This window comes from Stenella coeruleoalba (genome assembly GCF_951394435.1).
Source record: "Stenella coeruleoalba genome assembly, chromosome: 12".
Lineage (NCBI taxonomy): Eukaryota > Metazoa > Chordata > Mammalia > Artiodactyla > Delphinidae > Stenella > Stenella coeruleoalba.
This window is the reverse complement of record NC_137158.1, coordinates 76,828,911-76,853,435: the sequence shown is the minus strand read 5'-3', so window position 1 is coordinate 76,853,435 and position 24,525 is coordinate 76,828,911. Positions and strand designations below refer to the sequence as shown.

The 24,525-nt window shown below is 37.0% G+C and overlaps 1 protein-coding gene across 16 annotated transcripts in view; it reads left to right on the top strand.

Moving 5' to 3' along the window:
* Window positions 1–24,525, top strand: part of SYNE1 (spectrin repeat containing nuclear envelope protein 1) — a 465,530-nt gene that overhangs the window by 128,152 nt on the left and 312,853 nt on the right. For 12 of the 16 annotated variants that reach the window (XM_079939340.1, XM_079939333.1, XM_079939332.1 and 9 more), the window contains 8 exons: window positions 705–901; window positions 3,479–3,588; window positions 7,165–7,215; window positions 8,538–8,645; window positions 11,561–11,698; window positions 12,974–13,138; window positions 20,415–20,527; window positions 21,080–21,248. In XM_079939340.1, coding sequence (XP_079795466.1) covers window positions 705–901; window positions 3,479–3,588; window positions 7,165–7,215; window positions 8,538–8,645; window positions 11,561–11,698; window positions 12,974–13,138; window positions 20,415–20,527; window positions 21,080–21,248 — 1,051 coding nt within the window. The remainder of the gene's footprint in view (window positions 1–704; window positions 902–3,478; window positions 3,589–7,164; window positions 7,216–8,537; window positions 8,646–11,560; window positions 11,699–12,973; window positions 13,139–20,414; window positions 20,528–21,079; window positions 21,249–24,525) is intronic. The other 4 variants (XM_079939347.1, XM_079939346.1, XM_079939345.1 and 1 more) reach the window with 1 other exon arrangement.

The window sequence follows — 24,525 nt, the reverse complement described above, 5'->3', positions numbered from 1 at the left end:
TTGCTACAAACTTGCATCACTTCTTAGTGATCATATCTGGCTTTGAAGTAAATCCACGAAAGAGCAAAGATTTGCCACCAGCACATTGCCCTCAAGGCAATTCTATAAAAAGAGTTTAAAAAACAATTTGCTCAAACAGTTTGATGGTAGGGTAAATGAATCTTGTCTGTACTTATGTCGAGTATAGGGTTTTTTGTGACTAGTTTAGAGACATCGTCACAACCATTTGCATTTTGTTCATTCTACAGCATTTGATATAATTCAGCCACATTATATCTATCTGTTATCATCTGTGCATGTACAACACAGGCTGCTTGTCATTCTCATTAGAAATGTGTTAGAGACTTCTTCAAAAAAATACACAATGGTGAATTGTTACCAGTTTCGGTGTTTTTAAAATGTTCCCTTTTTTTATTTTGTCAGGTGTTTTTTCTCTCTATTGGTTTCCTTTAAAAATGTGCTTTCCATTGAGTCTTTCAATTACTGAAAACTCTAATATAGAAAACGCTTTAAGTATGGAACCAGAATTTCTACACCTTATCTTGGTACCCATTAAAAATTTTGCTTTGCTTATTTTTTCTCAAAACCAGTATACCGGTATAGCTAACTGCCCATCGTCCACTGCCGAGGAGGATTAGATTGAGTCTTTGAGGAAGTGTGCATTACCTGCTTAGAAAGTGACATTATCATTATTTTCTTTAAAGGCAGAGCGGAATAGAAGTAAAAGACTTCGGGCGGAGTTGGAGAAGTGGAGTGGCCTTTCATTCAGTCATCCATGCTATTCAACCGGAACTAGTGGACTTGGAGAAGGTGAAAGGAAGATCTAACCGGGAAAACCTGGAGGAGGCTTTCACTATTGCTGAAACGGAGCTGGGAATCCCGAGACTCCTAGATCCCGAAGGCACGTTGAGCGACTGCTGGCTCTTGTATCCCTCAACTCAGTAGGGTTGTATGTCTTAAACCCAGATATTACAGATGCCTTCCGAGAGGTCAGAAAACTTTGAAAAGTGGGAAGGAATAGTATCTTCCTGCACCAGTTTTCTTTTGGAAAAATATTTGCCACTATACATGGGAGCAAAATACAGCTGTGTTGCTCCTAACAGCCCTTGACATGGGTGGTACCAGCCAGGGGAATTGTACTTACTCAGTGTACCTCAGGATGGAATGAAAGTTTTACAAGTGAGTGTACTGCGAGGAGGAGAATCCGGAAGAGTAAAAAATTGTTAGTAATCTCAGAGCGTATCTTTAAAATGTTAGTCATTAGAAACTTAGAAATGTTGATAACTACCCAGTATTTAGGTGTCAGTCAGGAAAACTACCCAAGTGATTGACCTAATATCTTTCACTAGAATTTCTTGGCAACTTCTTGGTGAGGCTGTGAATTTTAAGACTTTCTGGAAATGGAGTTAACTCTGTCAAGCCTTCAAAAGGCAATTTTGATGCCTTTAATAAACTTCTAGTTGTTTGTTAAATTGAAATAAAAGGGTCAAAGTGAATTTTCCAAAAGTCCCAGATAATGCCTTATTTGGCTTGGTAATTATGGAAATTTCCATTAATGAATGCAAAAATGTAAATACAGCGAAAGCAAGTTTTTTTAAAATATTTTATTTTATTTATTTTACCTGTTTTTTTTGGCTGCATCGGGTCTTCACTGTGGCACGTGGGCTTCTCTCTAGTTGTGGCGCGAGGGCTTCAGAGCGTGCGAGCTCAGTAGCTGCGGCGCAGGCTTAGTTGCCCTGCAGCATGTGGGATCTTAGTTCCCCGACCGGGGATCAAACCTGTGTCCCCTTCATTGGAAGGTGGATTCTTTACCACTGGACCACCAGGGAAGTCCCACAAGTTATTTTTAAAGATGAGATTTCAGAATGAACATTTCTAGCTCTAAAACAGTGTCTACCCGAGATTACGGCCAGCATGGAGATCCCTTGACATTTTAGGGACCTGTGGTGCCCGCCCCCCCTCCAGTCTCACTAGGGGAGCCAAGGACTTTCCACCTTGTGTCTTCACACACACACACCACACACACACAAAGCCAGTAGTATCCAGGACACTACTCAGCTCAAGGGGAAAGACACACAAATATCACAGCCCTCACTTCAGAGAATGCATCAGAGCTGAAATTTCTTCCTAGAGTAGGATAGGAGGAGGATATGAATGGTTCTTTCATATCCACCAGATCAGAGGATCTTAATATTTTCTTTGATCATCAGAAATTGAGTTTGCCCACATGCAAGGCTATCCCACATATAAAGTGATTATTTTCCTAATGAGAACTTCCACTTCAAAAAAGTTTTTAGCCAACTTGAACATATAAACTCTTAGGAATACAGATTAAATAGACCAGTATCTATTATAACAATTGTTTTATGATTTAGTCGCATGTGTATTTAAAAACATATACTATATTAAGTCATGTATTAAATGTTTCCACTTTCACTCTTCATGAAAGTTTTATTCTTCACATGCATTCTCCACATCAGTGATCTTATCATTTCTAAAATCACCTCTGAGTCATCTCGTGAATTCCAGAATACATTATCTTTAAGTCTTTTAAGAGTTGTACCACTTCTTAAATCCTACATTGATGGTCGCTAGAAATTATATTTCAAATCGCAAGAAACAATACAAAATATTAGGGCAGTTTTATATTTTGATTTTCATGGTTTTTGTTTGTTCTGGTTTTTTTTCTCTATTGGTGCAGATATTGTATTTCTAATCTCCAAATGTAACCCCTTATTCCATTGCCTTTAAAAGGGATATTTAAGACTTGTTGAAAACATTCAACACTTTTTATGTATCCAGTCTTACCCAGATTCTATAATTACTAAATTCATATAAATATCTTTGCTTGATTTTTACTGATTTAATTAGGTAAACATCTATATACTTTAAAATGACAGTGATTGAGATCTTTTCAGGCTCTGTTTCACTCAAAGAGTACTTGATTGTTCAAAGTACAGTGACTTAGACGGAAGGCTCCACAATGGAGAAGCTGCATAAGGACTTGGACATAAGGCATCTCTCTCTTTTCTAAAATAAATTGATATTTGGCCATATGTAGTATGTAGACTACGTAGTCACTTGTCATTCAGTGCCACATCTGTTAGCATGTTTTACTACTCATCTACCCCAACTCTGAAATGTACATATCATTTGTATTTTAGTAACTAGACAGAATGTAGGAACAACTATATATATCTCATATTTCTGATGAGTGTAGAGATTATTTAAATGAAACATGTACTACTTTCCTAAAAGCTCTTGGTTAAAATATGTCGTCTTTCTGAGTCGTAAAATTTCCCCCATGGATTATCCAGACTAAACTGGTTTTTCCTGTCACCATCTCTAAATAGTACTCTATTTTTCTTTTGCATTTAGGACAGTGTCTTTTGGTATATTCTCTAGATTTCAAAGTTTGTATTATTAAAATCTTTTTAATGCTATTTAATTTATTCACATTTGGGTTTGGTTTTTCCAGATGTTGATGTGGATAAACCAGATGAGAAGTCTATTATGACCTACGTAGCCCAGTTTCTGAAACATTATCCCGACGTTCACAGTACAGGCACTGATGGGCAAGAGAATGATGTAAGTGTTTGTTTTTGTTTGAGTGCTGATAATACACTCGATGGTAGTGACTTGGATTTTTAATATGCTGTTTTCAAAAAATTAAACTGGAATGCATTTTAATATGAGAGCAACTGAGTAAAGACTGATATCACCAACTGGGGAGGAGATTAGAGGGAAAGATTTCTCTGATTTGTATGTTGGATATAGCAGAGAAAGCATTATTAATAATAAATACTGAACATATAATAGTGAGGGATTAAAATCTAGGAAAGATAGGGAATTCCCTGGTGGTGCAGTGGTTAGGACTCCACACTTTCATTGCCGAGGGCACAGGTTCAATCTCTGGTCGGGGGACCAAGATATCCCAAACAGCACGGCATGGCAAATAAAATGAAATGAAATAAAATAGTAGAGTAGAATAAAGTAAAGATAGCAGTGTCGGGAAACTTTATTGTAGCAATTTGACGATTGAATTAATTTTATATCCATCATATTATTTATGCATTTAGATCCTGAGTTCCCTTCTTCTGTTCAGTCTAATAAAATCTAATTTTGACTTTTAGATTTATAAGTTGCTACTCATTGCAAACATATGTAAGTAAGGCAAACTTATGAAAGTTCTAATTATTCACTGTGTTTAGATTCTCAGCCTCTCAGTAGTTTAAATAACATTTACATTTTTCATATTGCTCAAATGATATATGTTTGTTGTCATAAATAGACAAAAACAAAAGTTGGGAAAAAAAGAAAAAGAAAATTACCTGTACTTGACCTTCTGCAGAGAATCTATTCTAAAAAAAGTAACACTTTGGTGTGAGTTCCATGTGTGTAGACACATAAAATATTTTAACAAAAATATTGATAGAATTGCAGTATACATACAATTTTATAATTTTCTGTTTTCTGTTAACATCATACAAAAAACCCTTCTCATGCCATTCTTTCTAGAACATCATATAGACGTACAGTAATTTATTTACCCAATATTAATTGTTGAAAATTTCTGATTTTTTGCTATTATAAAAAAATACTTCTATGAACAATTTTGTAATAAGCATTGTTTTACAGTTCTTTCTTAGAAGAGAAATTCCTAGACTAAAGGGCATACAGATATTTACTGCTTCTGAAATGATTTTTTCAAATCCTCCTGTAGAAAGATCTCCCATTTTACAGTCCAGCCAGCAGAATGCCTACCTTCTGTTTTGAACAACAATGGATATTATTCTCCTATTTTTTAAAAGTACTGTAGTATTGTTTAGTTTTGATTTTGTTTTGTTGTTTTGGTTTTGGGTTTTTGTGGGTTTTTTTTTAGAGGGACGAGGATTCACTACTGAATTTAAAATTAATTATTAGGCAGAATGACATTAGGGAAGAATTATAAATGGAATTTTCAAGACATGTTAAAAACAATCTCTCTGTCTTTACTGTTGAGGTCTCTACTAGAGTTTTCAGAGAGGTTTGAGATTATAATGAAGAGAAACAAGAAAAACAAAAAACAAAGTGTACTGTGTGTCTTAGAAATGGATCTAAGGAAGGAAAAGGTCAGGGGAACATACACCAAAGTTTTCAAGTAGGAAAAGGTTTTGCAGTAATAGAAATCTTCGTAAAAGAATTAAGCAAAACAGCGGTAACTGGTGTTTCCTAGGTCGCTTAGATGAAGTTAAGGTGGCATTTGATAGAACTATGTTAGTTATTTTAAAAACTATGGTTTCAAAAAAACAAAACAAAACTATGGTTTCAAGAAACCTTTTGTTGTTGTTCTTCTTTGCCAGGCTTCAGGCACAAATGTTGATCACCAGAGTGACTTATTCTATAGTTAGAAAAATAGTGTTCCTAAGGAGCACCACTGAAAGCAGAAGACTGTGCAAATTCCAGTGTGGACTGAGTTGTGTGCTTGGGATTCATTTGGGGTTTTCTGGGTTTTGAGAATATAATTGGGCATGGACAGTGCTCTATGAATAAGAAACTCTGTAAGGAGGTGTATTAGACTTACCTCATACGGCACAGAGAATATCAGCTTTCCACCTGATTGTCATATCTCAAGTTCTTATGTTACCCAGTTGGATTTACTTCTGAGCTGATTTCTAAACTTGTACTCTTAATTTCTCTGACATTAATCATCCCTCCAGATGAGTAAACACGGTGGCTGGTAATGTCTGAGAAATAAAATGAGATACTTACGTTAATGCTCATGAGCAAGGATTTAATGCAAAAATCCTCAGAGATTTGAAGCACACTCCTGCTTTAAACTTGTTAATATACTGTACTAAAGAACTTTATTATTAAGAAACTAATCTCATTCTCGAGAAGATAAATTCTGATTTTCCTTTTAAAAAATAAGCTTTACCCTTTTTTTAATGAGGCATTTGTAAAGTAGGGTATGAGCATCTAAAAATGAATATTTTGAGCACAATAAAAAGGATTTAAAAAAATTTTTATGATATAGGGCTTATGCTTGTTTAATGCAGCTAAATGGCCATCTAATTCTGTCTAATGAACCTTTAAGATTTTATACACTACATATTAGGGTTGGTGTCATCACGTAGAAATCCTCATTATTTGTCTATTCAGGTTTTATTAAATGGTTCTTTTAATTCATTTTTTAAAAATATTGGCATCGGGCTTCCCTGGTGGTGCAGTGGTTGAGAGTCTGCCTGCCTATGCAGGCGACGCGGGTTCGTGCCCTGGTCCGGGAAGATCCCACATGCCGCGGAGCAGCTGGGCCTATGAGCCATGGCCGCTGAGCCTGCGCGTCCGGAGCCTGTGCTCCGCAACGTAGAGGCCGCAGCAGTGAGAGGCCCACGTACCATACACACACACACACACACACACAAATATATATATATATATATATATATATATATATATATATAGGCATCAACATGTCTACCAGGCTTTCATTTTTTGGTGTATTTGATTTTCATATCCTTTTTATGAATTTATTTAAATTAGATATTACATAGATACTATGTTAAATCGAATTTTCTTATTGGAAATAGACATTGCTATGCCTTTCTTACTTCATCCATTAAAACTGATAAAGGAACTTTTTCCCTAAAGGTAGTCCTTGGATAATTAGCACACAATTGTAAATAAATAAAATAGGCATGTTGGCTTATCTCTCTCATCTAGTAAACTTTCAGTTATTTATTCACTCATTCCTTCCCCCACTGAAACAAATTTTACTGACTGCTTTCAGAAGCACAGCACAGTCTTAATTGTATAGGAATACAGAGATGCGTATTATGACAGTATTTATAGAGAAAAATATGAATCCATATACCTTTTCTTTACATTGTTCTCCTTTCAAAATGTTTACTACTTCAAGACACATGTATAATATATATATATATAGCCACATATGACTATTACAAATTAAAACAAAAACATCAAATGCTACAATACTACACTGCCTTGTTTGATTCAAACATTTTGATACTTTCAAAAGTTGTTAAAACATCTTAAAATAATTATACCCTTAAAATTATTGTCTATTTATTTATAGACAAATGCCTCACCATTTTTCTTGTTTCCTATATAATTTTTTCCATGATTCATATTATTTTTCTATATATTATCTTTTCATATTGTTAGGAAATACTTCCAGGTTTCCCATCTTTTGCAAATTCTATCCAAATTCTTAAGGTAAGATTTAAGTAATCTTGAATTAGTGACCTCTTTCAAACATTCTGCATTCTGTAGCTTGTTAGCCATTCTTTTGCATGTATTTGTCTTTATGTACACATTTATTTTAACACCTTAATTCTGTTATATCCTTTTCCTTTCTAGTAGAACAAATGACATATGTGTTATTAAATGTTAGTTACAGTCTAAGCCACTCCCATGGACTTCCTCACTAATCTTTAATTCTAAGATGACATTAATTTCTTTTTAATAATACTTAATAGCACTAATAAAAGGAAAAATTAAAATAACTACAATTTCTTTATATGCGACCTGGAAAATTAAAATAAAGTTAAAGATTTATTTTTGTACTTTAAAATATTAAGCAGGAAATAATTGAAAAAGGTAAGTGTTCAATTAGTTTGTAATCCTGAGTTTCATCACATCTCTTCTGTGCAATGTTGAGTTGTATGGTTTAGTAAAGTTCATGGCACATGTTGAGTGCTCAAAAAAACACTTGTGGGGCTTCCCTGGTGGCGCAGTGGTTGAGAGTCTGCCTGCCGATGCAGGGGACACGGGTTCGTGCCCCGGTCCGGGAGGATCCTACATGCCGCGGAGTGGCTGGGCCCGTGAGCCATGGCCGCTGAGCCTGCGCATCCGGAGCCTGTGCTCCGCAACAGGAGAGGCCGCAGCAGTGAGAGGCTCGCGTACCGCAAAAAAAATAAAAATAGAAATAATATACACTAGTAATCCAGTATTACTGTGACTGTAGCTCCTCAAATTCAGTCAAAATTAATCTGATCCAGAACAGTCCTCTGTGTTACCAATGGCCTTGGGTTAAGAAGCAGCCACAGGCCTGTTTCCACTACCATTCCAGCCATTGCTTTTTGTGAGTGTTTTTGAACTTACATATTTCTTCTTAAGCACTTTTTTTTTTTTTTTTTTTTTTGCGGTACGTGGGCCTCTCACTGTTGTGGCCTCTCCCGTTGCGGAGCACAGGCTCCGGGGCACGAACCCGTGTCCCCTGCATCGGCAGGCGGACTCTCAACCACTGCACCACCAGGGAAGCCCCAGCACATTTTCTTAATTAAATAAATGTCTCTTGAGAAGAACAATGGAGGTAGGTAATTTCAGTATTCAGCACAATAATTAAGATTTTTTTTTTTAGAATTAATTTTTGTTTCTTATTCTCCCAAAGAGGTGAGGGCAGGGAGAAAGAAAATTTTTCAGAGACATTTGGAACTTATTAAATATTCAGTATATTCTAGGATCAGTCAAGTATTAATCAGCAATTAAGTAAATGCACAGATACTAATGCAATTGTAATGTCTGCTGGTTTCTAGAGAGAAGACAGGCTAATTTTGAAGGAAACGAAAGCTTGGATAGAACAATTTGAAAGAGAGTTGACAAGGGCACAGATGACAGAATCAAATTTGCAGGATAAATATCAGGTAATGTAAGGAAAACGGATTTCAGTTTTTTTAAAAGCCTTTCATGAGTAACATTCCTATTTATCATTTAATCTATGTTTAATCTTTCAAATGATATTAATGAGAAATGTCTTTAAAGAAATAATATACATTATTTTGTTTACATATAATTTAATAATTGTATTTCTATACAAATAGGTAGTTTTTAAAATTTAATACATTTATATATTATGATGTGATTGCCATTGTAGCAATAATTAGCACGTCTATCATGTTACATAATTATCATTTCTTTTTAGTGGTTGAGATGCTTAAGTTCTACTGTCTTAGCAAGTTTGATGATTATAATACAGTATTGTTGTCTATATTCACTGTACCGTGGATTTGACATCTAGGACTGACTTACTACTCGTTTGAAGTTTGTATACTTAAATATCCATCCTATTCCCCTCTACCCCCAGTCCCCTGATAACCAGCATTTTGCTGTTTTTATGAGTTTGACTTTTTTAGATTCCATGTATAAGTGACATTATGCAGTGTTTCTATTTCTCTGTCTGCTTTATCTCATTTAGTATAATGTCCTCAAGTTTCATCCACGTTGTCACAAATGGCAGGAGGTTCTTCTTCTTCATGGCTGTGTATATATACAGCACATCATCTTTACCCGTTCATCCATTAATGGGTTGTTTCCATATCTTGGCTTTTGTGATAGTGCTGCAATAAACGTGGAGTGCATATATCCCTTCGATATTCTGTTTTCATTTCCTTTGGGGGTACACCCAGAGATGGAGTTGGTAGTTTTAAATTGTACGTATCTGCACTATATAGAGTTCTGAGGCTTCATGACTTTCCGAGAACTCAGAGTCTTGCAGGTGACCCAAAACACACATATTTAATCGCTGTTTTTGTACAACTCATGATCTTACAGATGTTACCTAATAAAAAATTCCACCAAAAAATGACTTCAGTGCCAAGTTGAAAATTACTATAGAATAAACTGAATCAAATAAAAAATTGCAACATGACTCTTTGGAGTGAGCCCATTAATGAGATCAGTTTCTCCTGCCACCTGCCTCCTTCAACACTATTGCATTCACACTGCAGCCAGTGTTATTATTGCTGCGGAGGTTCTTCTTTCTTCCAGTCTCATTACACTATCATTAATTGTATTTCAGCTTCCAATTTCCACTTCCAGAGTTTTTTCCATTAAATTGTGACTTAACTCTGTGTAGCATTGACATTTTCTCCTACTTAAAATATCATTGCATTTTAGTGGCAAAACTATAGTATATTCTAATCTACATTATGTTTTGATCATTTTTCCTACAAAAAAAGGTGTGCGTGATATAAGAGATGCGAAGTGGCAGATGATAAAAGATTTAGCTGTTAGAGTTAGTGTGTGATTTTATATAATCCTCTCTGTAAAGCGTGCCTGAATTCAGATTGATGATGCCATCAGTATATTTGATGGACTTGGCAGTGCAATAAATTCCGTATGTGATTATATGTTTGTACTTTTTGCTGTGGAACACAATGTAATTTTTTCCCCCAGAAAGATAATTTTCTGGTTAAAATGATTAAATCAGTAAATTGAGACTATAATGCAAGAACAGAGTGAATGTACTTATTTAGTCCATTAGCGAGTTTTAGTCTTAGCATAAATTATCAAAAAATAAATTCCAAGTTATAAAGTTCCCGGTTATACAGATGTTATTAAGATGAAAACTAAGGATTAGAAAAGTATAAATCAGAAACATTCCTTTCAGGCCAAAGATGATCACAAATCTCTTAAAATAGGGTTAGACAGCAGAGGGAATGTTTTCTTTCATTTGTGTGTTTATTATGTAATCAAAATCTTCTGTTTCTACTTATCAATTAATAGTGTATTTTCCCGTTTTTCCATATATAGAATTCTGTAGAACAAAATTGAAGACTGATTTTATGTTTTGGTATTTTAAAATTACATTAAGTTAGAGGGAATGGAAGGTAAAATTTGTGGGAAAATATTTATTCACCAACTCCCCCAAGTGTTTGTTATGTGAATTTACATGTTTGTTTACTCAGTGACTTAAGAAATTCTTTCAGATGTTATCTGTTAGATTCTGCAGGGCTGTTCTCATGTTCTTTAATATAATTGCACATTGAGTGGCATTTTCAATTCATATTTGGACTTTGAGACATATTTTAGGATGTGTTAATTGAACATAAAATGTAGGACTTTCATTAAAATCACTACTTTCTGAGGTTAGTATTAGACTTACAGTTAAGTCTACATATTACAAACTTATGTTAACCATACTGTGACAAAAGCAAGATATAATACTTAATATTTTAACACCATAGAATTAAAGCAAAGGATTATTACCTAAGTGATGTCCCCTAAAGTAAACCTCTTTATACCGACTTACTTAAACACAAATTAAGATATTGTTAATTCTGTACTATTTTGATATGTGCAATTTCTATTTGTAAATTGTTTGGTGCTTTAAAGGAAAGCAACTATTTTGATTATTAATATAGATTTATACTCCTGTTGATTATTATTTCCTGATGAGCAGGGACTGGCTTGTAGGTTATTTAACTAGGAATGAGAAATCCTAGGCTTTAGTCCGAACTCTACTACTTGTCTTTGCCAGGTCACCTCTGGGCTTGGTAGTAATAACGGGGCTTGTCTAGGCTGTAGGGCAATGGGGAGCCAGAGAAGATAATATGTACAAAGCACTTAGCATGGAGCCAGGCTCATCATCCGGGCTTGATGAATGCTAGCTGCTTTTAGCATTGTCATTGTCATTATTATTGTCATTGTCATTATTATTGTCAACAACATATACTGAACGTTATCCAAACATAAAGGATTGTTATTTAGGAAATGTGGTTTCCTTTGCTTTTGCCTTTTCTGACTAACTGCCATGTTGTTGCTGTTTTTCCTCGTTTAGTCATTTAAGCACTTCAGAGTTCAGTATGAAATGAAAAGGAAACAGATTGAACACTTGATACAACCATTACACAGAGATGGTAAATTGTCACTTGACCAAGCGTTGGTAAAACAATCCTGGGATAGAGTGTCCTCTAGGGTAAGTTCTCCAACGATTCATTTCATTAGACTCATATAATTTAGTCAAAAATATTTTCTGTCATCTCTTTCTTCAAAATGATGTTACATCAGGTCCTCCTATCTCTGTCTGAGGTGGGAAGGTTTACCTGTGGGATAGACTTTGTCCACTTGTCAAGTTTTCCTTTCAGTCAGCGGAAGTGCTTAACAGCTCTTTCCTGCTTTGCCTGCCCTAAGTGTGACATCGCCATTGACCAGATGACACTGAAATCCTGAAAGACCACCTAGGTTACTTCTCATTTTGCACAGTTTAATCCTGCGTTGTTTAGAAGAGGTGACTCCCCAGGAATGGAGCCTCAACAGCTTCTCCAAATTCCATCATCAGATTTCATCAACAGTTAATCATCTTCCTATATTCACATTTATTTTTATATTCTTTAGTTGAAGCTTATCTTCTTATCTGGTCATGAACTTGAAGGAAAATTGCTCTGTAACTTTCATATTAATATCTTGCAGACTTAAAGACCAAGATTTCAAAACCTCTGAAACTTCTGTCACTCATGGGAATATTTGCCTCGGACTCACCCTATTTTCTTCATTTTCATAGTCTAACTTTTCCCATTAAACTCCATCAAAGAATAGATTAGATCTCAGGCACCCCAACCCATCCCACCTCTCATTGCAATAATTTAGGAAACAGTACCTGAGAATTGGGTGAAGTGGAAGAAATGACAAGATGGTTAGAGAATTATATTATTATAGTAAGAATCGTGAATACTCATTTTCCTCCAGAGATGTCTAGACGACCCTGATTTTTCTGGACCTGTTTTCGTCATAGGGAAGGTTTTAAAGGATACACATCAGCAGGTGTATAATTGCTGCATCTTTGAGCGCGTCAGCAAAGCCAGTCCATTCCCTTTCAGCAAAAGCCAGTCTGAAAATCACTGGGCACTTTATGCTATTCCTTATAAGAAGAAAATTGCCTAATCTCCCAATAATATCCTTCCATGTCTAAGATGTATTTTAAGTTTGCTCAAAACTTGCTTCTAAGTGTCATTTTCTCCCCATTTAAGTTACTAATTTGGGGTTAATTTAATAAATATCAAATAGGAAAATATCTGTGTTCTGAACTTCTCAAAGCATCAGATTCAGAACACAGATACTTTCTTACTTGATATTTATTAAATTAACCCCGAATTATTTACCTCAAGCATTTTGTAGGCTTTAAAATCATTTGGGGGAATTTTAGGAATTGTTTTCTGTGTTAAGATACTGTCTTTCCAATTTTGTCTTTCAGCTGTTTGATTGGCATATACAACTCGATAAGTCTCTTCCTGCACCTCTGGGCACCATAGGGGCCTGGTTATATAGAGCAGAGGTGGCCCTGAGAGAGGAAATAACCATTCAGCAGGTTCACGAGGAAACGGCCAACACAATACAACGGAAACGTGAGCAACACAAGGTAAACATTCTGGCTGGAAAACCTTCCAGCGTAACAGGCCTAGTGTGTTACCGAATCAGGTTTGTTTGCCTGTTGCTCAGCAGGCCAAAGGCTGAGACACCGAGGTCTGCAGCAGAGAAAGGGTTTATTCACAAGGCAGTCCAGGGAGGAGATGGGAGAACAGATCTCAGACCCACCTCCCTGAAGGTGAGGGGCTCTCATTATTTATGAGGCAAGGCTGAGGCATGGGGAGCCCAGGGAAAGATGATGAGAGATAAGAAAAAGGTGCGGTGATACTACTCGTTCTGTGCAGATGCAGCTGAGCTGCAGGCTTCCTCATGGGATGTATGTTCAGAAAATGGTGGCCTTAGTGTGACCAGAGGGTGGAGTTTTGGGCCCTCTGATGTCAATAGGCCACCACTCGACGCATGCGCAGATGGAGGGTCGGTGGACCCATCCAGTCTTTTTTGTTTGTTTGTTTTTGCGGTACGCGGGCCTCTCACTGTTGTGGCCTCTCCCATGGCGGAGCACAGGCTCCGGACGCGCAGGCTCAGCGGCTGTGGCTCACGGGTCCAGCCGCCTCCGTGGCATGTGGGATCTTCCCGGACCGGGGCACGAACCCGTGTCCCCTGCATCAGCAGGCGGACTTTCAACCACTGCGCCATCAGGGAAGCCCGACCTAGCCAGTCTTAACCGGCTGGAGCTCAAACTGGACACGGCTGACTCCAAGCTCCTAAATTCACCTTGGCCAACATCTTATTGTTTAGGCTGTGTGACCCTTGGAGAACATGCAAGCTTTTATTAAAGCAAGCCTGATCAGTGAAGACAGGTTACAGTTTATTATTTATTAATGGCTAACTGATAACTATCCTCGTTTCACTAGTATGGTCTGAAACTTGCACTGAATCAGGCCTCCCAGGCATCCGTTCATACTGGTTCAGAGATGTTGCACCTTCTTAGAAGTTCTCTGATCTGCCCTTCCCTTTTCTGTACTTGTTAAGGACAATTCCAGTAGACTCATTACCTGAGGTATTTTCCAGTAGCTCTGCGATGTTTTTTTATCAGCAGTTACCTTTGTTATTTCTCTTGCTATTTGTTATCTTTGAAAAGATAAAGCAAAAGACAGTGTGAATTTACATAATAACGTGATTGGCTGTAGGCTCCAGACCTCATTCCTGCCTCCATTCTCAAAGGAAGGCAAACCATCACCGGGTTGTCGTGTCCTGGTGCTAAAGGAGTGGGGTCAGGGTGGGAGTTAACAGTGGCCTTAGGAAGGGGTGGGATTAGGCCTGGCTGGTCTCAGTCAGTTGCGACTCTATTTAGCTCATTGCGTGGTTTGTTGTGCTCAGCGTAAGTTCTAATACGCTTCCTCCGCGTTTTGATGGTACGGACCTAGCTCAAAATGCTGTTTTTCGTTGTCTCATTGATGCAACCCTGCATTTCGTGCAGTTGAATTTGTGTACCTCATTTATTGTGTCATGAAGGGGGTTTACTCTGTATGTGGAAAATAAACAGACAACCAGGTCTCACTTTGTCCTACACTCCTGGTTAAACATCACCCTGGTTACAGCCAATTCTCTGCCTAGCTCCTGCCCACACTCAGGCAGTTGACTGTGGCTGGAGAAGAACACACCCCCAGTCACGATGACTAGCCCGAGTGGGTCCTTAATGCTCCCAGGCATTCCAAAGGCATTTTTGGACTCTATTCCCTCTGCCTTTCTGGGACAACTATTTTATACCTTGTCTCATGAAACCTTCCACACCTCCTCCCTCATCCTTACTCTTAGCTGATGACACTGCTTCCTATTTCTCTGAGAAAATAGAAGCAATCAAAAAAGAATTTCCGCAAAGCTCCCACGGCCACGTCAACCCACCTACGAGCATTTGTGCCCGGATACTCCGTCTCCTCTTCTGTTACTATGCATGAACCATCTGTGCTTCGAGCTAAGGCCAGCCCCTCCACATGTGCGCTGGATCCCATCCTCCCTGCTCTTTTCCAAAAGATAACTCCCGTAGTTCTTTGCTTCTTTATTTTTTTCTTTCTCTCTCTCTGCTGGATTTTTCCCACCCACATAAAATATACCATTATTATTCTCATCTTTAAAAAGCCTCTTTCTTAACCTACCTCCCTTTTCAGCTACTGTCCTTCTTTTTTTTTTTTTCCTTCCTTTTACAGTGAAGCTCTTTGAAAGAATTGTCTTAGATCTCATTTTGGCTTCATAGTTCTCTTCTCCCATTCTTTCTAGAACCCGTTCCAATCACGTTTTTCCTTGCCCTGCTATCCATGTCAGGTTCGGGAGGGTTCTTTTTGTTCCTCACTCAATGGCCAATTCTCAGTCCTCATTTTACCTCACTTATTAGAAGCATTTTAGATAGTTATTCATCTTTGAAATACTTTCTTCATTTGGTTCCCGAATTTTCTTTCTATTCCTCTGGCTATGCCTTTCCAGTCTTTCCAGTTAGCCGACATTTGGTCCAAAATGTCCATGAGCATATTTGGTCCATGACAAATGGTTTTGGACAGGGCCAATATCAAGAACCTTTTGCTATAGACCAAATATCTCCATGGACATTTCGGACAGGGCCAAACATGACCAATTATCAAGGACCTTTTGGCATGAGCCAGATGTTTTATGGTCATTTTGGACAGGACCAAGTGGTCCTAAAAGGGTCTTTCCTTCTCTTTCAACAAATAGTTACTGAGCTCTTTCTATGTGCAAAGTGGCATTACAGGCATTTGTGATACACCCGTAAGCAAAATAGACAAAATCCCTACCCTAATGTAACTTGCCTTCTCATAGGAGGAGGCAGTTAAGAAATAATAAACATAATAAATAAATAAATTTTATATTAGAAGGTAAAAGGACAGGGAGTATTAGGTGGTGTTGCAATTTTAAGTAGGGAGGTCAGTGAAACCTCATTGAAAAGATAATCTCAAACATGCAAGCACATTCCCACCTGAAGGCCTTTGCCGTTGCCATCATTCTGGAATTTTCTTGTCCCTTGGCCTGAAACATTCTCCAGTGATATTCCCAATACATTCTTCCTCATCTCCTTTGGACCTTTATTGAAAGGTCAGCTTTTAGTCAATCCTTTCTTGACCACCCCTTTGAAAGTACAACTTCCCTTTCCCCTTGCCTATTCAATTTTTCTCTTTAGCATTTATCTTCACCTCAACTGCTAATTTAATTATTTATCTTATTTATTGCTTGATTTCCTACACGGTAATGTCACCTCCATAAGGCCAAGGAATTATTGTTTGTTTTTCACTCTTGTGTCCCCAGCCTCTAAAAATGATTTTAGAAATATTCAGGCTTTCAAAATTTTAATCAGGTCAATCATGCTAATCATACTTTCTGAGAATTTGTTCATTTGACCACATTTTCAAAATTATTGTCACAAAATTATTCAAAATGCTCTTCTATATATTTTCTTGTAACCTTTTCTGTACCTACAGTTAAGCCTCCATTTGTCCCCAGTATTGTTTCTTTGCACCTTCTCACTTTCCTTAATTGCACTTTTGACATTGTTAATTTTCTCTGCTGTATCCTAATAATCTTTTTCCATCTACTTTCTTACCAGAGGAATGGCAGTAGCAGTCTTTGAACAGCATCAGTCTGGCTGCTGTGTGAGGATAAGGCTGGATTGGTGAGAGAGGGTAGGAGCCAGAGAACCAGTTTCAATGATCCAGGTAGAGTGGCTTGAGCAAAGGTCGTAGCTGTAGAGATGTTGAGAAGTGGTCAGATTCTGAGTATATTTTGAGGGCAGAGCAAAGAGAATTTTTAGCGTTAGATATTGATTGTGAAGGAAGGGGAGTCATAAATGACACTGTGAGTTTTCAACCAAGCAATTGGGAAAATGGAGTTTCCATCAGTTGAGATGGAGAGACAATGAAACAGGTTTGGGAAGAAAGATGGAGGTCAGTCGGGGCAAGGTAAGCATGAGACTTTTTCACATCCAAGTGGATGTGTGGGGTGGGCAGTAGGAGCTAAGAGGCAGGAGGGGGGATAAATATTTAGAGTCATTGAGGATGACTCTGAATATATAAAGGGATGTTTAAAGCTCTGAGACTGAAATTAAAGAAGCACGTGTAGACAGAGAAAGCATCAGGAAGTGAGCCCTGAGGGAATCCAGTATTAACAGATCAGAGAGTAGAAGATGAACCAGCAAAAAAAAAAAAATAATAATAAACCAGCATGAGAAAAAGCCATCAGCGAGGTAGGAGGGGATCCAGCTACTGTGTTTTCTTAAAAGCCAAGGGAAGTAGTGTATCAAGGAGAGAGTATTTTCAGTAGAATGGCCATCGTGATCCTTTTAATATGCAGTTCAGTTCATTTTACCCCTCTGTTCAAAACTCCCCACTGGCTTCCATCTACTCAAAAGAAACACCAAAAAATTCTTTGAAAGGCCCATGAGGCCCACAGATCAGCAGCCCTTTCCCTCCTCTGCGCTCCCTCACCCCCAGTCTGCTGTTCCAATGGCTCCCTTTGCTTTCTCTCAGTCACTGGGAGAGGTATGTTGATAACTCCCACAGCCGTGTGGATTTCTCAGTTTCTCCCCGTGTTTCTATGAGCTTTGGCTTTATATATTTTGACGCTTACTACATATGTTCAAGTTCAGAATTAATGTGTTTTCTAGTAAATTGAAAGTTTCATCGCTAAGCAATTACTGACTTGTAATGACTTCTGTTCAGGAATCTATTTTGCCTGGTACGGATGCACTCATACCAGCCTTCTTTCGTTAGTATTTGCCTGGCATGTTGTTTTCCATTCCATTAATTTCAACCTATCCTTGTTCGTAATGTTTAGGACTATCTCTTTTAAAAAGCAAATGTTCTGTTAGATTTGTCTGATCTGACAATCTCTGCCTATTGATGAGTAAATATATATTCCATTCAGATTTATTTATAATTATTAATATACTTGAATTTGTTTCTACCATTTGACTCTATTTGCCCTACTTTTTCTTTTTTCTTTTTTCTACATTCTTCTTATTTATAAGTTGATTGAGGGGTTTTTGTTTGTTTATTCACTTGCTCGTTTTTCTTATTCCATGTTTTCCCTCGAACTGGTTTGAAGTTATAAACTCTAGTTGTGTAGTGTGATTGTCCTTGAAATCATACCATATAGATACTTAACGAAATTGAAAGTTAATCAATGTCTTAATCTCCTCTTAATCAATATAAGGAATTAAGAACACGTTAACCAGGTCCTACTCTTCTAACCTGCAAACTGTTGTTGTCAAGTATTAAATTACTTACATTTTTCTAACACCGTGAATGCGTTGTTTCTGCTGATTCTCACTCACGGTAGCTTGTCTCCTGTGTTTGGTGACCTTTGCTTTCCTTCTTTTTCATTTGCTGTCTACCAGGCCCACATCAGCCCTCTTTGAGGGTTCTGGCTAAATGTAGGGGGTCTCAGTTTCAGTGTTTCTCACCTTATTCAAGTTCCAAGACTCCATCTCCTGCCACAGTGGTTTAGATGTTTGCCCGGGACAATCAGCTTTTTCAATCTGTTTTTGCTCACAGGACCATGATCCAGTTTTGGGTCATGTTTTACCGAGAGTGGGAGCCCTAAAAGGTTTCACTTACTTCCTGTGAGCCCACCAGTGAATTAAAGTCATATACTGTGCTCAGCATCCAGCTATTTTGTAGTGAGACAGCCTTTCAGAGGACCCAGTGACATCACGCCAGTTGTAGTTCTTTTGTCATATGTGTGAAAATGTTTTTGTTGGTTTGGATCTCTTGTCAAGATTTTTTTGATTAACTAGATACGGAAAACTACAATAGGGAAAGCTTCTTGGGAGGCACCTGGACATTTGGGTATTCCAGTATAGTCACAGACCCCCACCCATACATTAACATACTGTCACACGTAAGAAATCAGAGCTGGGAGTGGTGGTGGCTCTCAGTTTGCCCTGTAGTCATTTGGGGGAGTTTCGGTCAAGATAAAAGCCACAGAAATGTGTCTGGATGTTAAGGAGGGGGTAGAGAGTGACTCAAATACGCACAGGCAGTAGCTGCTCCAGGACAGTCCTCTGGCCTCTGTAATCAGCTCTGAGATGCCTGTAGTACCCTCCCTCTGGGAGCAGGGGACTTGTGAATATCTGTGCGGTTACCTACAGACTCAAAGCAGGTCAGAAGGTGGTAATAGCAAATATATATCAGGATAGAAATAGTTTGGTCCTGGATTTTTTTCTACAATGTAAAAACTAATGTCCCCGAATTAAAAGAAAATTGATTTCACTCATGTGAACAAACACATATGACTTTTACGTCTTTATGTATGAAAGCCTTCATGTGTACCCTTCCATCAAGTGTATCTCTTACGATTTAGGCTGGTTTTTGCTTCTGTTTTCTCCAGTTAATCTACTAAATCTTAGTGTGAGAGAAACTGTTAGTTTTAATGTATCATTCTGGTGGGCTAATATATCTTATTTTTCAGTGAGTGACAAACTGTTGGCTATTTACTCTGCTACTGAGAAACAACCTAAACTCTAGAAAATATGGCATGAATCTACCTTCACCTTTCTCTTTCTTTACTTCTATGTGAGAAATTGGTTAGGAATTGTGAAGTACATGTAAGTCTTTATATAAATGTCTTTTGACAGTGAAAAACCCAGAAAACCAATCTAAATAAATTATTAAAATTTGTGGAGTTCTATACAATCTGGAAAGAATCTTTATAAAACATCACATTTACTCTTCCCACCGTGCTATCTGTGGGACATTCCCTGTGCTTGATTGAAATCTCCTAACCACAAGGGTATTTTCATAATATGTTGTAATGTAATTGACTTACTTTAAGATGGCAAGCAAACATCACTTTATGGTACCCTGCATGCACTCAAAATAGAATAACCGTAGAGAACTTAACATTTTTATTTTGACCATTAAAGGGTTAAACTAGTTGTGCTTAGTTTTAAGCTTTGAAAAATCAGTAGATTCAAAATCAGGGAAAGAGAAAAACACTAACAATCACTGTTTTTAGCACTGACTACATTTCCCTTTGGACCATGTGCCTTTAAAATGTCTGAATGCATTGCTGTGCAAGTGTCATGTGTGTTTAAAAGATGCCATAATTATTAGCTACGGCTCTAGCACGGGGCCTTATGGACAAGCACCCAGGTTCCTGTACAAGGGAAAAGCCTGTGACCGGCACCAAGCCACGTGTGGCTATGGGAGCACGATCAAATTGTTGAATGCACTGCCTCATCCGTGCAAGCTGAAGATTATGCTTCTTAGCCTCCTGTGAACATGTTTCCTCTTTTTTTTTTTTTTTTTTTAATTGTATCTTAGGATCTGCTTCAAAACACAGATGCCCACAAAAGAGCATTCCATGAAATCTACCGAACCAGGTCTGTTAACGGGATCCCAGTACCACCTGATCAATTAGAGGACATGGCTGAGAGGTAAGAGAACGTCTGGTTTTAAATGAAGTGTCTTTAAAAGGCTCGGTGGATGCTTTTCTTCCCCATTTCTTTTCTTTCAATGAATTGACTTTTTTTTTTTTTTTTTTTACAGAGGTGCTTCCATTTGGTACATAAAAATTGGGTTCCCATAACGTATGTTAAGAATGCCAATATTGTAGTATATTATTAGTTGAAAAGAGTAAACCTGCATGTACCCACAGCCTGGAAATGACAGAAATGGTTTCTTCAGAGGCTGTATTTTTATTCAGTACTGTGAGGAACATTATGTAATATTGCAAAAACAGCTTATAAAAGAAACAGTTGAGAGCTATCTTGGCAGGGGAAAGAACTAAATCAAAGACTTCCATCAATTGTGATTTGCCTTTAAACCCAGAGCTAGAAACAGAACCAGATCTCCTGAGTGATTGAGCAGCCAGAGTTTAGAAGACCTTGTGCCTGCATTTTATTTAATACTCACATGTAACAGGTTAAGTAAGCCCCGTTCTGTTACTATTAGTTACATTCTGTAAATTCCCTGTGTTTTGTTTCTAGGTTTCATTTTGTTTCCTCCACATCAGAGCTACACTTAATGAAAATGGAATTTCTAGAATTAAAGTACCGTCTGCTCTCACTGCTGGTTCTTGCAGAGTCAAAGCTGAAGTCTTGGATCATCAAGTATGGGAGGAGAGGCTCAGTGGAGCTGCTTCTGCAGAACTACATGGTAAGTCTCCCTGGCGCTGACAGAGAGGTCAGAGGACACCTGGCTTTAGTATCTGATACCTTCTAGTTTATTGGACACTTGTTACTTTTATCTTGAATTTAAACATTAAGGTACCAGTGTGTTAAATGGGTTTGATGTAAGTTTGTGAGCTTTTCACAACAATCTGAAATATATACCTATATTCTTTGGAGATATGAAAGGTTTTGCTGCAGTAATCATATTGAACCATTGTGATTGGCTTTATTGCTTTAAAAAAGCAAGTTTTTGCATTGCATACAACTGACTGTGAACTCACTACTGAACCGGAATTAAAATACTTAAAGATTATCTTCATGTTTCTAAAATCCAATCATGGGTAGTTTAGAACAATCCTCAATTGTTCATGTGGGGACTATCTTTTTTTTTTTTTTTAGATTAGGTCAAGCATGCCGTTTTTACAGTCATTCTGTGAGCTTCACTGCTTCCTGTGTGTACCCAGGAAAAGTAAAATTTCGTCTGCGAATCTCTGTACCAACTTAATTTTTGAAGAGTTTCTCGTATTTTGGGCTACCAGCATAGATAATCCTATATTTACATAGAGTAGTAGACCTGCATTAAGGAGGAAAGTAGGTTATTCTGTAACTAGCAGTTTCCATTTACATATAATCAGAGAATTATAATTATTAAAGGCAGTTTATTTCTCTTAGTTAAACATGCCCCCCCAATTTATTAGCAATACAAATTTGCTCACAAAATTAATGTTAATAGGGCATCTCAGTCCTGTAACTGTTCCGTTTATATTGAATCACAAGTTCTAAATGATAAATTGATGAATTTAAAATATAAGCCCATTTCTAACCTGACTGCTCTCAGTGGCTCTGTAACTGGCATGACTGAATATTTATTGAAACCATATCTTTACATCCTAGAACCATAATATATTTTGCTACATTTTAATTTTATTTTCTAAGCGCTAAATAAACAACATGAATTTGAAAAAAAAAAGTTTAACGGGTTAACAATAAAATCTTTCTTTAGATTTACTACAATTTTCTAGGAAACATTTGTCCAAAAATGTGAAATCTGTGACACTATGTTCCCTTATTCATTTTGAATGATTTTGGAAAGTAATGAGAAATCTGATTTTTTTTTTAAGTTTAAGCAATTGCATTAGTCCCAAAAATATTAAATACAGATATGCATTTATATTTTTGGGTTTAATCATGTCAAATGATATACTCTGAGCTCAGAGGTAATTATTCAGGATGCGTCTTTGTTCTCGCTATTTAAGGAGAGCCAATTAGGTTGAAATACCTAATGGGACTGTTCTACCAGGTTAATGTTCCAACACAAAGGTGTTAATAATTCTCTTTGAACTTCTCAACTAAAGCATATGTAAGTAAAGAATTATTACTAATGAATAAAAAAAATCAGTACTTTCTGCCTACTTCATAGACATTCACTGAGCTGCTAATTTGAAACTGCTAGGTAACGTAACTCTCAAAATTATTTGTAAAATTGCTAATAACTCTACAAATATATCGGGTTTTAATAAATATTTCCTAATATTTTATCACCTGATAAAAAATACATATTTATCGCTTAAGCTTCTATTTCAAAAAGGGGTTTAAGGTATTTGTAGTTTAATAGTTTTAATAATTGTAGGATATTGATATTTTCTATGTGCCAAGTGTTTTACGTGTGTCATCTTCCTTCTCAGTGATGACCCTGTGGGCTGGGCATTTTCACATTGTTTCACTGAGGAAATCGAGCCTTTGAACGCTCAAGTCACATGCTCCAGGTGGCAGAGTTAGTAAGAAGTGGAATCTGGATTTGAATCCACATCTTTCCGAATCAGAAACCTTTGTGCTTAAGTACTGAACTTTACTCTCTAACAAAATTGGCTGGGAAGAAAAGGTTTTTTTGTTTTTTGTTTTTTAAACCGAAAAGACCAAATAATTAAAGTGATCTCTTGCAGCTCAGTGAACTAAAGAATATAGTTCACATAAGTATCAGTTCCATTTAATGCTGGTCCGTAATTGACTGTATTTTACACTTCCATACTGCAACCTGCTAGTTACTATCATGTCTGTTATGGGCGGCATGTTATTAGGGCAGGGTGGGGTGAGGTGGGAGAGATTATTGAAGCCTGGACACCAGTCACATAGAAATGTGTTGAATCATGGCTCAACTACTCGCTACCCATGTGACCTTATAAATAACTTAATCTTTCCCAAAGTTTTAATAACCGCAACAACAATAATAGTAATAGAATATTAGGGATTTTTTAAGGAAAAAAGACTGACTCATTATTGTTTTCCTTCTGTCTCATACCCCACAGAGCTTCTCTCATTCTTTCGAAGTTTTTGGGAAAATCATTCTCTTTAGAACAGACTATTTCAAGGCGCATGAAGACTTTCAAATAAAATCATAAAATCAGTTTCTTAAATATAATCCTTCCCTTGGTTTCTAAAAGAAATGATTGTAATGAGCCGTATGCTGCTACATCAATAAGCAAAGTAATATTTGGGATGCAAGGGTTCCATAATTATCTCTTCCTTAGTCTGAATTCTCAATTCAATTTTAGTCATCTGCAAAAAAAAGATACTTTTTACAAGAGTTAGGGAATTAGAGAACTACATAGGGGCTACCTAAGGTACGTAACCCCTGAGTGCTCAAGGAATTCTTGGAAGATACTTCACAAATGCTTGTTGATTAAATTAGGCCACGTGATCCTGGTGAGAGATTACATACTGTAATGTAAATCAGAAGATGATTGGTTTGAATTGTTCGTGACATAACCGTGTTAGTTAACACATGCTCCAATTTTACAATGGAAGAAATGAGACAACGTTTCATTCTTTCACATAAAAGAAGAGCTCTTGGGAGCGTAGCCGATGTGAATACAACAAGTAATGTGAACATATGGTCTATTATTTGTAATGATTTTATTAAAGTATATAGGCAGTTCTAATGAAACTACTTCTCAAAGTTGATTTTTAAAATCTTAAATTGTCTGGTTTACCTCCCTTTGAGAGAAATTGATGAGCTTTTTCTTTATTATATCTATATTTATCTTTTGAGAGTAGAAAGTTAGTCCCTTCCACCAATACTTTGCATTTTGTAGCATAGAGAGATATCTTATTTTTCTAAAGTGCCACCAACTTTAAAAGTCCCTTGACCAACATGTCTTATTTGTTGAACTTGATATCCAAATGTAAGCCATATTTTGAAAGAAAGAAACTAGTCCTGTCACTGTTATTTTAAACATAACATCTGTGCTTAATTTTGCATTCTT